This window comes from Penicillium lagena (assembly GCF_028827675.1).
Source record: "Penicillium lagena strain IBT 129212 chromosome Unknown utg000002l_segment0_segment0, whole genome shotgun sequence".
Taxonomy (NCBI): Eukaryota; Fungi; Ascomycota; class Eurotiomycetes; order Eurotiales; family Aspergillaceae; genus Penicillium; species Penicillium lagena.
This window is the reverse complement of record NW_026623223.1, coordinates 5,348,731-5,359,509: the sequence shown is the minus strand read 5'-3', so window position 1 is coordinate 5,359,509 and position 10,779 is coordinate 5,348,731. Positions and strand designations below refer to the sequence as shown.

The following is a 10,779-nucleotide window of genomic DNA, read 5'->3' as shown; positions in this document are numbered from 1 at the left end:
CCCAACCAGGTAGACATCTTCCAACATCCGAACATAATTTGTCAAATGGATAGAAAAGAATGGCTTAGATAGATAGTATAGACGCATGATTGAGTCGGGCATTGCCGTAGAACGCGTACCTGCTGCCTGCCCATTTTGTCCCTGCAGCAAACATCTCCCTCCACCACCCCTTTGCCCGACCTTGGCGGGTACACAATCATACTTGTGACTGGAACTGAGTCCGGTGCCACTGGTGGGTATCTCGAGGTCGATACCGCTGCGATGGTAAGTCCCTTAACACCCGTTCGAGACATGCTTCCACTGTCTCGGGAAGATGGTAGGCCGGGGTTCTTTGCACTCCTCGGTTGCCCATCCAATGTGCGATATATAAAGCAGACTCTCCAGCATCATGATCAAATCCACAACTTACTTTTTCGGTTTTCTTCAGTGCCAGTACTGTCCTCCTCGCCTGACAGACTTCACGATGAACCAGCCCGGTCTCGCTCATCGACTAAGCCTCCGGCTCATCTCACCTCTAGGAATCGCATCCAGAGGTATAGCCAAGAAGCTATGGCGCAGACTGCGGCCCCTTAAGACACAGATCAGCTCGCCGGTCCTGAAACCGCTGCCCGATGCACCGGAATCTCAGCGTGCCTCGTCGCCAAGCTATCGTGGCGTGCCATATAACCGGATATCGACGCTCATGGACGTGGATTACTTTCGGGGCAGCATGAAGCCGGGTGGGAAGAACTTTGGAATACTGAGAGTGCTCAACCCGGACCCTTCATCCAAAGCATCCAGCGTGGATGTTCGCGTGATGCCACGTTCCATAGCTCCAAGACTTCCTGGCGGTGCAGGCCCTCCCCGTCTACCGGTACTTTCTTTCATGGTTAGCCCCGATCCACCGTTGTCATCTATGATCGCAACGGCGCTTGAAGAACTGAGATGTTCACCACACACGAGCTGGATAACCGAAGAGGAAGATATGAACCCGTCGTCGCTTCACGCTTCAGAGATGGACAGCAGCTCGGACATTCCTTCGCAGCCAACAACCAAGCATGCCATTGCACGAAAGCCACTCCCTTGCCCAAAGGACATTCTATTCCCTCCTAGCATCTTCTCGGATTGCAAGCGTGACTGGAATATGGCTCGACTTGGCTTTCACCGTCCGACCAGCAGCACTCCAAGCACCACAGAGACTGTCACTGCTAAGGACGCCCGTCACTCAATTCAGACAACAGAGTGCGATTTTATTTCCATTTCAGCCGACAAATCTCGCAGCTCGTTCAGCGCCAAGAGCTGGATGTCGCAAGAAGTGTACCGCAACAAGCAATCGCACATTGCCGCATACCTCGCAACGCTGGATTACTCGGAAATCCAGCGAGGCGTCGCCCCAAGCATCCACAGCTTTTCAACCCGAGTTTCTTCTGGGATTTCATCAGTCTCCGGTATCAGCCTAGGCACTTGGCGGGGCAACTCCGTTGGTCCTGACGAGTTGTCGTTTGTGGCTATCGCTGGGTTGGTCGCTCAGCACCGCAGAGGCCTCGGTGGAGTTCCAGAAAGAGATTGTCGTTGATGATACCCCCAAAGCTATGTTTTCTTGTGTTTCGAATTTTTACAATATTGATTTCTCTTTTCTGGATGGTAGAAGGCGTTAGGTGAGGGGCGCTTTGTTAGATTAGGGCCAGGCTATTGATCACGTTTTCCGGTTGATAGGCAGGAACAAAGACATCTCATCCCAGAGAATCAATTCTTCTACAATGTTCTGAATTCCATAAGACCCATTTTTATTCAGGTCGTTGATGCAAAACGACGGTACACATACTGCCGGTCGACCAAGAATCAAAGACGATGACATCTCCGTTCCCCACAATGACCTCATGATGCTGTCAAGCCCAGTTCCAAGTACACCCTGCCAGGAAGAGTATTAAAGACCAGGAAACCCCCATTGACGACCTTCCAATTGACATCCCAATTCATTCTCAGGTAATTCCACCACCACAATTGCAGTTGCTTGCAGCAAAATTAACTCAATCTCCAGAAATCAACCTTCTACATCTCCCATATCAAACCAACCTAAATCAATCACAATGCCCCGCGGCGCCGAGTTCGACAACGGAGTCCCTCAGAGCGACAACGCTATTGAGGCGGGTGTGACGAAGGCTCATGGCACTGACAACAAGGTTCGTTCATACCTCCATCCATACCGCTACTGCCACAACAGAATGGCACCGAAGAGAAGGATACTAACAACTCGCCAACCAGGACGCCGAGCTAAACCGCGTCCACAAGGTCGCTCCCATGCCCGAGGAAACCGGTTCGAATCGCGAAGTCTTCCCTGGCCAGGCCAGCGCTGGTCCCACAAAGTCTGGTAGTGGCAAGGGCGGACATGAGCCCAAGACTCTCGGCGAGAACAAGGGTGTCGGTGCCCAGGGTGTTTAGATAAACCTGTCGAGCACTTTGTCTTTCGTTTTGAATATGCGAAATTCTACGTCGGCTACGCTTCCTTTTTACCGACGGATATGTGATATGGATTGTTTCTCAGATATGCTATGCGCTAAATCTGACGGAGTTTTGAGTGTTGCGGATGGAGCATTTGGATGCGGGTTTGTTCTGCATCATTTATTCAATATCCCGACTGTGTATGTAACAAGCTCTTTAAATGATCGCATCCCACCATGAGAAAAGTGGTTCACACATGATGGAATTGGGTTGACCCCTCGGGTATTAAGATTTTGTATTAGGCAGTCTCCGCAACCTGTCAAACGTCTTGCCTTCAAAAGGTCTGGCAGTAAAGAGGCTTGTCCGACTAGATGGTGGAGGAATTACGAATTATTTACGCTCGATGTCTGAAGTTAATGATCAAAAAGGTCTTCTGTATATTCACAGACAAAACGCCGGGCTATTTCTATAATGCGTGCGTAGACAGGCTATATGAACGTATACAAAGATCCAATAGGCAATCAAAGCGCATAACAAGAAAACTTCTGTACAATTCCAAGGTGCAAGGGGATATAGGCAGCAAGGCTGAGGGGAAAGGAATTATGTAAAAAGCGGTAGGTGAGTTGGCTGGTATTCGTGAAGGGGCCCCCAGGGTTCAGAGGAGATATCAGAGGAACACATTATGAAGACTCCGGTGATTTGGAGCCCTCTTCTGGTTTCTCGCTGGGCGTCTCGGACTTCTCAGACTCGCTGGAAGCAATTGTCTTTGCATTGACGAGCTCGAGCAGCTGGTTGCCCAGATCGCCAGCGCCGCTGATTTTGCCCAGTTTGCTTCGGAAGTGCTCAATATCGGTTTGCATCCTGGACAAAATATTAGCATCATGAATAGAAAATGATCCGGTAATACTAACCTCTTTTTGCCGGCTTCTGTCTCGACGCTCGCCTCCTGGAAAGCTTGGGTCCACTGCTCCCGATAGCTATTGAAGACCGGTCCCATGATCATCTCGACGGTCATGTCGGGAAGATGTTTACTCAATACACGGTGCAACGTGCCCGTCTCCTTGGCCAGAGTCTCCATGTAAGGGTGAACGGCAGTGGACGTGCTGCTGGAATCCCAGTCGATCTTCTTCATGGCGGTGACGTGGACTGTAGAGCGTGAGCTCATGATATCCACCAACTTCTCGTGGATGCCGGTCTGGTGGTCCTGACACAGTCGCTTGACTTTGTCAAATTCGGCCATCATGTGGTTTGCCTGCCCGTGACGACGGACGAACTCGCGCACATATGGCACGAGGGCAATGACAAAGCTCAGCGCCTGCGAAGACAAGGCGAGATGCTTCGTTGTGATATTCTTAAGACCAGCGCTGCGCGTGGCGCCGGCACCGAGAATTAGCTGGGAAGACCGCGAGTTGAAAAGCTTGAGAATCTCCAGTAGCTGCGGGGCGATCTCCTGGATCATGTTCGGGATGTTCGCCATGAGATACTCGAACTCTTCGATGCTGCGCATGATCGCCATAGCCGAGTCAGGCAGTATGTACTTCTGCTCGTCGACCACAGCACTGCGAATCTTCTCCTTGCCGGACCCGTTCGTTGTAGCATCTGCTTCAGCAGTAGGTGCTGATCCGTTCTCGCCGCCGGGAAGCCAGATCTTGGAAATCCCGGTCCACGCGTCGATATCTTTGGTGCTTGCATCCAGGATCCGGGTCAAGATGGTGGATTCGGGGTCTCCAAAATCTCGCGCGTCCCACCGGTCTGCATCCATGACTTTGACAATACGATGTCGTTGGCCTTCTCCAAATCGACCGATGAAATCCTTGATCTGGTTGCCCACAATGGTCTTCAGCGCCGTACCGCTTCGCCCGGAGATTGCCTCGCATTCGTCTGCGAAGAGGCGATTGAGCGTGAAGTATCTCAGGAATTCCTCCTTCGAAAGTTGGGCAGTTTGTTCTGACCGAACTTTCAACACCTTTGTGATTTGGGATTGGGCAATGTCTACCGCTTGGCCAAGAAGACTTGACATGTCCAAAACCTGCAAGATCTCATCTTGGGCCATAGCCGACGCCGCTGACCCAGGCTCAGGAAACTTCACGTTTTGATCAATGCTTTGAGGGTTAGGACTTCGAGGTGGCGACTTGATATTAGGGGTGGTCGGTTCTCCAAGACCGCTGGCAATATCAAGAAGGATCTTGACTTGAACGCTGAGTCGCCTGAGGGCCTCGCTGATACCCGTATAGACACCGACCAGCATCGCATAAGCATCATCGGCATCCAGGGCGCGGAGGTTACGTGCAAGAATGCTTGACTTTTCCTGTTGGCTTTGTTGTCGGCTACCACCTTGTGTAGATACTGACACCATCGATCTCATGGACTCGGCATCATCGTCGCTAGAGCTGGGCAGGTGTTTGCGAATAAGTGATTTCATCTCGCGCAGCACAGTAGTTTTGAACGAGGTAGCCGCCGGCGTTGTGTAACGCGCACGCGCAAGCCCGTTCAGGTGTGTATGCAATCGGGACCGCAGCTCCTTATCGAAATTCATGTAGGCAGGAGAAATTGAAGCTGCAGCGCGGTGCAAGCCTCGTTGCCGTTGGAATGAAGCCCCCCAGCGTTGCAAGGTCACGTCGGACGCCACATGCTGGACGTGTTGGCGCAAATCGCCCAGAAGATCATCCAAGAACCGGGTTTCATACCCTATGCCAATGCGCTGCCGTAGTGTGTCAAGGTCGTCAGATGCTCCCTCCAAAGCCGTGATTCCTCGGAGATCAATACGCCGCCGTGGAATGTCACTGTCCTCGACGTCTCCTTCAGCGAGCCGATCGGACACCTTTTCGCCAGACATTAACTTCTCGACCTCCTCGAGGCCGTCAGCAGCTTGTTCAATCTCTCCTTGCTCAACTAGGTCTTCGCAGCGGGAGACTGATTCCACTACATCTCGCAGCTGGGCCACGGCAGCCGCCAGCATTCGCACATTCTCTCGTCGCCGCCGAAGGTTGACGATCTTGAGTCCGCCCAGTGCCATTTCCTTGTCGATTTTCTGCAAGTCCTTTCTTAGGACTTGTATACGTTTCACCGAATCGGCCGCTTCCGCATGCAATTCTCGGAGTGAGCCCAGCGCAGTAAAGAAAGATTTTGATGCCGTCGAGATTGAGGAAATGAGGTGGATCTCCACGGTATCCATATACCATGAGAGCTTCTCCTGCAGAATGGCATTGGTCGCTAGCGCTTTCCTGCCAGTTTGGGCGGGCTCCACAACAGATCCGTTTGCATGCTTCTCATCTTTGGTCGGGGGCCTTGGTGGTCGCACCACGTCTGACTTCTCGGAGACAACGTCAAACGTGCGAGGGTTCTCCAGACGGAAATCCTCCTCGAAGTAGAGGGAAGGGATTGTTGATAGAGGGGTCACTGCAGGGCCGCGGCCGCGGCCGCTACCGCTTGACGTGCGTCGCCCCCCTCGGTCATATGGTGAGCTCGGACGTGAGGAAATCGACATTAATGAAGACCTTCGCTCCGGCGACCAAGGCATTAACGAGCCAACATCGTCCGATTTCGACGGGGATTTAGCTCCCCGCGCTAGAGTGGTTTCCTCCGCGGAGCCTTCCTTTGCTTGTTGGAAAACATCGTACAGCGAGCCCACCTGCGAGAGATAGGGTTGGAAGACTTTCGAGTCCACATGGGGGATGTTGGTCAGGGTAACTGGGGGGATGTCGCGAGAAGACGGTGGCTTATATCCCATTGATGGCACGGAATTATGAGGCATCAGACCGGTGCGGACGATCGGAGGTTGGAGGAGGGTCGAAATGGCTACGTCGCCGTACACGTGTTAGCGGGTGGGGTTGATCACATCGCGGGAGAACATACCATTCTGCTCGGACTCTGCGATTGAGCCATTATTGTGGGAAGAGTCTAGAATGCCTCCAATGCTCACAATGGAGCTGGCGGTTGATCCCCGCCTCAGGGGGTATCGTTGCGGCGGGATGCGCGGAGACTCGAGCTGGGAGGTCGAACCGTGGGACACCGATGGTGTTGACGCCCCAGACGCCAGGCTGTCAATTGACTTCCGCGGGCTGGTTGGCGACATCTCTATACGCCAGCGAGCCGAAACCGACGGCCAACTAGGAGGAGGGTGGGCGGGAGGAGCGCAGCTGTTATCTGATCATGACAGCTGGACCACGATACCCCTGGAGCTTCAATACGCCCGAGTCGAGTTGCCAGTACTCGGCACGTAGTATCCGGGCACCCGCGACTTCGGTCCAAAATTGTCCAGGCGCAACACAAGGGCTGTCCGGAGTGCGAGGGAAAGGCTGGGGCAGGATCCAGGTGGCTTTGTCGGAGCCCGTGCAGCAATGGGAGGGAAACGCTAACCCGAAGGAGATTGGGATGACTAATCCAGAGCTGGCTCCGTTGAAATCAATTAACGCGGAACGCGCTCGCGATCTCAGCCGCGACGCGTCCCCCCTTCTAAAAACCCGTCCAACCAATCTTTTCTTCCCCCACAACACCACCACCACCACCACCTTCTCCCCCCAACTTCCTGGCATTGCCGTCTTCGTCATGGATAGACGCACTCCATACACGCTGAGCGTTCTGGCGCCCAGCACCACCGGCGCAGACGAGTCCCGCACGCTCACCGAGGGTCGGTTGCGTGATTTCGTGCTGGAATTCCAGCTCGACAATGCATTCATCTATCGGTACGTGACAATATTGAGAGATGCACGCCAGGCTCTAATGGGTTCCCAGTGACCAATTACGGCAGAATGCCCTCGTGAAACAGTACTACTGCGACATCGACATTGCCCACCTCATCTCCTATAACGAGGAGCTGGCCCACAAGCTCACCACTGAACCGGCCGATATCATCCCTCTGGTGAGCACAAGCCCGCTGAGTATTCGTGACATTTTTTCTCACATCCTATAGTTTGAATCGGCGCTGCAGCAGTGCACCCAGCGGATTGTTTATCCGGGGCAGCGGGATATCACCCTTCCCTCCCACCAATTGCTTCTTCACTCTTCCGCGTCACACATCTCGATCCGCGATCTCAACGCTACCAATATCTCTCATCTGGTCCGAATTCCCGGGATCGTGATTGGTGCGTCCACCATCTCGTCCAAGGCAACCACCGTCCACATCCGATGCAAGAGTTGCGACCACAGCGAGACTATTCACGTCGATGGAGGCTTTTCTGGGTTGTCTTTGCCCCGACGCTGCGCCCGCCCCAAAGAACCCGGCGAGGAACCCAATCAGCAATGTCCCCTGGATCCTTACGTGGTTCACCATGAAAAATGCCAGTTCGTGGACCAGCAAGTCCTCAAGCTGCAAGAGGCTCCCGATCAGGTCCCAGTGGGTGAGCTTCCAAGACACGTCCTCATTTCGGCAGATCGGTACTTGGCAAACCGAGTCGTTCCGGGCTCCCGCTGTACCGTGATGGGCATTTTCTCCATCTACCAGGCCAAGGGTGGCAAGAAGGAGGCCGCTGTGGCCATCCGGAACCCGTATCTGCGAGCAGTGGGACTTAAAACCGATATGGACCAAACAGCCAAAGGAAATTCCATCTTCTCCGAGGAAGAGGAGCAAGAGTTTCTCGAGCTCAGCCGCCGGCCCGACTTGTACGATGCTCTTGCTAGAAGCATTGCCCCGTCCATCTACGGCAACCCGGACATTAAAAAGGCGATTGTCTGTCTGCTGATGGGCGGTTCGAAGAAAATCCTTCCAGATGGAATGAAGCTTCGTGGTGATATCAACGTGCTCATGCTGGGTGACCCCGGTACGGCAAAGTCCCAGCTGTTGAAGTTCGTGGAAAAAGCAGCACCGATTGCCATCTACACCTCCGGCAAGGGCTCCTCGGCTGCCGGTTTGACGGCTTCCGTGCAGCGAGATCAGACTACGCGCGAGTTCTACCTGGAAGGCGGTGCGATGGTCCTTGCGGATGGCGGTGTGGTCTGTATCGATGAGTTCGACAAAATGAGAGATGAGGACCGGGTGGCCATTCACGAAGCAATGGAACAGCAGACCATCTCGATCGCCAAGGCCGGAATCACAACGATCCTCAACTCCCGGACGTCTGTCCTGGCCGCAGCCAATCCGATCTTTGGCCGATACGATGACCTGAAAACCCCCGGCGAGAACATCGATTTCCAGACAACCATCCTGTCCCGTTTCGATATGATCTTTATTGTCCGCGATGACCACGAGCGCGGCCGCGATGAGAAAATCGCCCGTCACGTTATGGGCGTACACATGGGTGGTCGAGGTTTGGAGGAGCAGGTGGAGGCCGAAATTCCAGTCGACAAGATGAAGCGATACATCAGCTACTGCCGGAGGTAAGTTACCCCAACTGAAATTTGAAGACAGCACTAATACTTTTCCCAGCCGTTGTGCGCCTCGTCTCTCCCCAGAAGCTGCCGAGAAACTCTCGTCCCATTTCGTGTCGATCCGCAAGCAAGTCCACCGTGCCGAACTGGAAGCCAACGTCCGGTCTTCTATCCCAATTACTGTACGTCAGCTGGAAGCCATTGTCCGGATTTCCGAGTCTCTCGCGAAATTGTCGCTCTCACCGATCGCCACCGAGGCCCATGTGGATGAGGCCATCCGTCTCTTCCTTGCGTCGACCATGGACGCTGTCACGCAAGGTGAGGGTGCAGGCAGCAAAGAACTCATGGAAGAGTGCAGCAAGATTGAAGACGAGCTGAAGCGCCGCTTGCCCATTGGCTGGAGCACGAGTCTCGCGACGCTGCGTCGCGAGTTTGTTGATGGACGGGGTTACACCGAACAAGCGCTCAATCGGGCACTGATGGTTCTCCAACGGAGGGAGACGGTCCAGATCCGATCTGGCGGGTCACAAGTCTACCGCAACGGTGTCTAGTTGCTACAACGCGCTGATGTGGTCTCTGACTGGTAGCCATGGTTTTTTGTGCATCTACTGGGCTCGCGGGCGCAGGAGTTCTGAGCGGTGTTTTTGGCATGTTTCGATACGGGCAGGGACTGTCATTGTTTATGAGAATAATGTAATGCATTGATGCAATTGTCATCCCTTCTAGAATACGTTCTTCTAGATTCATACTCCTGGGTGTTGTTTTATCCCTTCCGTTAGGGCTGCGATGATGATGTAACCTGGGAACACAGCTCCCCAACACCCCACCTACTTCTGCCACTGCACAACGACTCAACAAGATCCGCGCCCTCCCAATTCGAGCCTCTCCGCCATGCCCCCTCTCATCCGAGTCATCGGCTCACTCAATGCCGACATGGTGTCCGTGACACCCCGATTCCCAGACCCCGGCGAGACCATCACCGCTTCATCCTACTTCACCAGCGCCGGAGGCAAGGGCGCCAACCAAGCAGTCGCCTGCGGACGCATGTCCAGAGCGCAAACAAGTACTACAAGCGACGTGCAGGTCGAGATGCTAGGCGCCGTGGGCGCATTGGACGGGCACTTCGAAGCACTACTGAAACCAACCCTCCAAAAGTCCGGCGTTGACCCGTCGCGCGTGCAGGTGGTGAAGAATGCATACACGGGTGTGGCGGTTATTATTGTCGACTCGTCCGCTGGCGGCGAGAACCGCATTCTCTTTTCTCCGGGTGCAAATTACACGGGCATGCAGCCTACGCCGGAGATACTAAGCATGGGCCTGGCGGCACCCGTGCCGGACGTGATCCTGATGCAGGGCGAGATCCCCGTTGAAACGGTCATTGGCACAATACGGGCTGTCAAGGCATTCAGAGACCAAAACCGTGCTGCTGGCAAGCGCGGGATCGAGTGCGGACCGGATGTCATGTTGAACCCGGCACCGGCACCACCAGGCGGTTTGCCAGAGGATGTATACAGCGCTGTCGACCATCTCATCCTGAATGAAACGGAGGCTGAGCTGATGACGCCGCCACCGGAACAGCTCCTGCGCATTTTGCCCGACGCGGAGGGTCTAGAGGACAAGGAGAAGGTGGCACGGTATTTCCACCAGCTGGGCGTGACCTATGTGCTCATTACCCTGGGCTCCAAGGGTGCTTGGTACAGTGCCGCAGAGCCTGGATCGAGCGACGGGGCCCAGCGCTTTACGAACCAGATCCCTGCCGCGCCCGTGTCTCGGGTCCTGGATACCACGGCGGCAGGCGACACGTTCGTTGGTGCCTATGCGGTCAAGGTCGCGCGCTGGCGGGAGCTCCGCCGCAGGGACGGCAAGGCCGGGCAGGAATTGTCTGCGGCTGAGAAGCCGCAGCGGTATCAAAACGTCATGGACGAGGCGATGCGCTTTGCGGCGCGTGCTTCAGCGCGTGCGGTGGAGCGTCAGGGTGCTATGGACAGCATTCCGTGGGAGGATGAGATTTGAGCCAGGTCGTGTACAATAGAGTATTATTAGATCATGATA

At 54.4% G+C, this 10,779-nt stretch overlaps 5 protein-coding genes across 5 annotated transcripts; 4 read left to right on the top strand and 1 right to left on the bottom strand.

Moving 5' to 3' along the window:
- Positions 1 to 463: 463 nt before the first annotated feature.
- N7510_005013 (uncharacterized protein) lies at positions 464 to 1,555 on the top strand (the record flags this gene model as incomplete). Its single annotated transcript, XM_056976939.1, has 1 exon — positions 464 to 1,555. One exon carries the CDS (start codon positions 464 to 466, stop codon positions 1,553 to 1,555), a length of 1,092 nt encoding a protein of 363 aa, XP_056836895.1.
- Positions 1,556 to 2,069: 514 nt separating this feature from the next.
- N7510_005012 (uncharacterized protein) lies at positions 2,070 to 2,421 on the top strand (the record flags this gene model as incomplete). Its single annotated transcript, XM_056976938.1, has 2 exons — positions 2,070 to 2,162; positions 2,245 to 2,421. 2 exons carry the CDS (start codon positions 2,070 to 2,072, stop codon positions 2,419 to 2,421), a joined length of 270 nt encoding a protein of 89 aa, XP_056836894.1.
- Positions 2,422 to 3,101: 680 nt separating this feature from the next.
- On the bottom strand, positions 3,102 to 6,496 carry N7510_005011 (Vacuolar protein sorting-associated protein 54; the record flags this gene model as incomplete). The annotated part of the gene is made up of 3 exons (XM_056976937.1): positions 3,102 to 3,282; positions 3,333 to 6,219; positions 6,277 to 6,496. 3 exons carry the CDS (start codon positions 6,494 to 6,496, stop codon positions 3,102 to 3,104), a joined length of 3,288 nt encoding a protein of 1,095 aa, XP_056836893.1.
- Positions 6,345 to 9,278, top strand: N7510_005010 (MCM DNA helicase complex subunit MCM5; the record flags this gene model as incomplete). The annotated part of the gene is made up of 5 exons (XM_056976936.1): positions 6,345 to 6,541; positions 6,603 to 7,106; positions 7,156 to 7,282; positions 7,334 to 8,736; positions 8,786 to 9,278. The coding sequence occupies 5 exons, from the start codon at positions 6,345 to 6,347 to the stop codon at positions 9,276 to 9,278; spliced, it is 2,724 nt and encodes a 907-aa protein (XP_056836892.1).
- A 340-nt stretch (positions 9,279 to 9,618) lies between these two features.
- N7510_005009 (ribokinase) lies at positions 9,619 to 10,740 on the top strand (the record flags this gene model as incomplete). Its single annotated transcript, XM_056976935.1, has 1 exon — positions 9,619 to 10,740. One exon carries the CDS (start codon positions 9,619 to 9,621, stop codon positions 10,738 to 10,740), a length of 1,122 nt encoding a protein of 373 aa, XP_056836891.1.
- Positions 10,741 to 10,779: the final 39 nt, after the last annotated feature.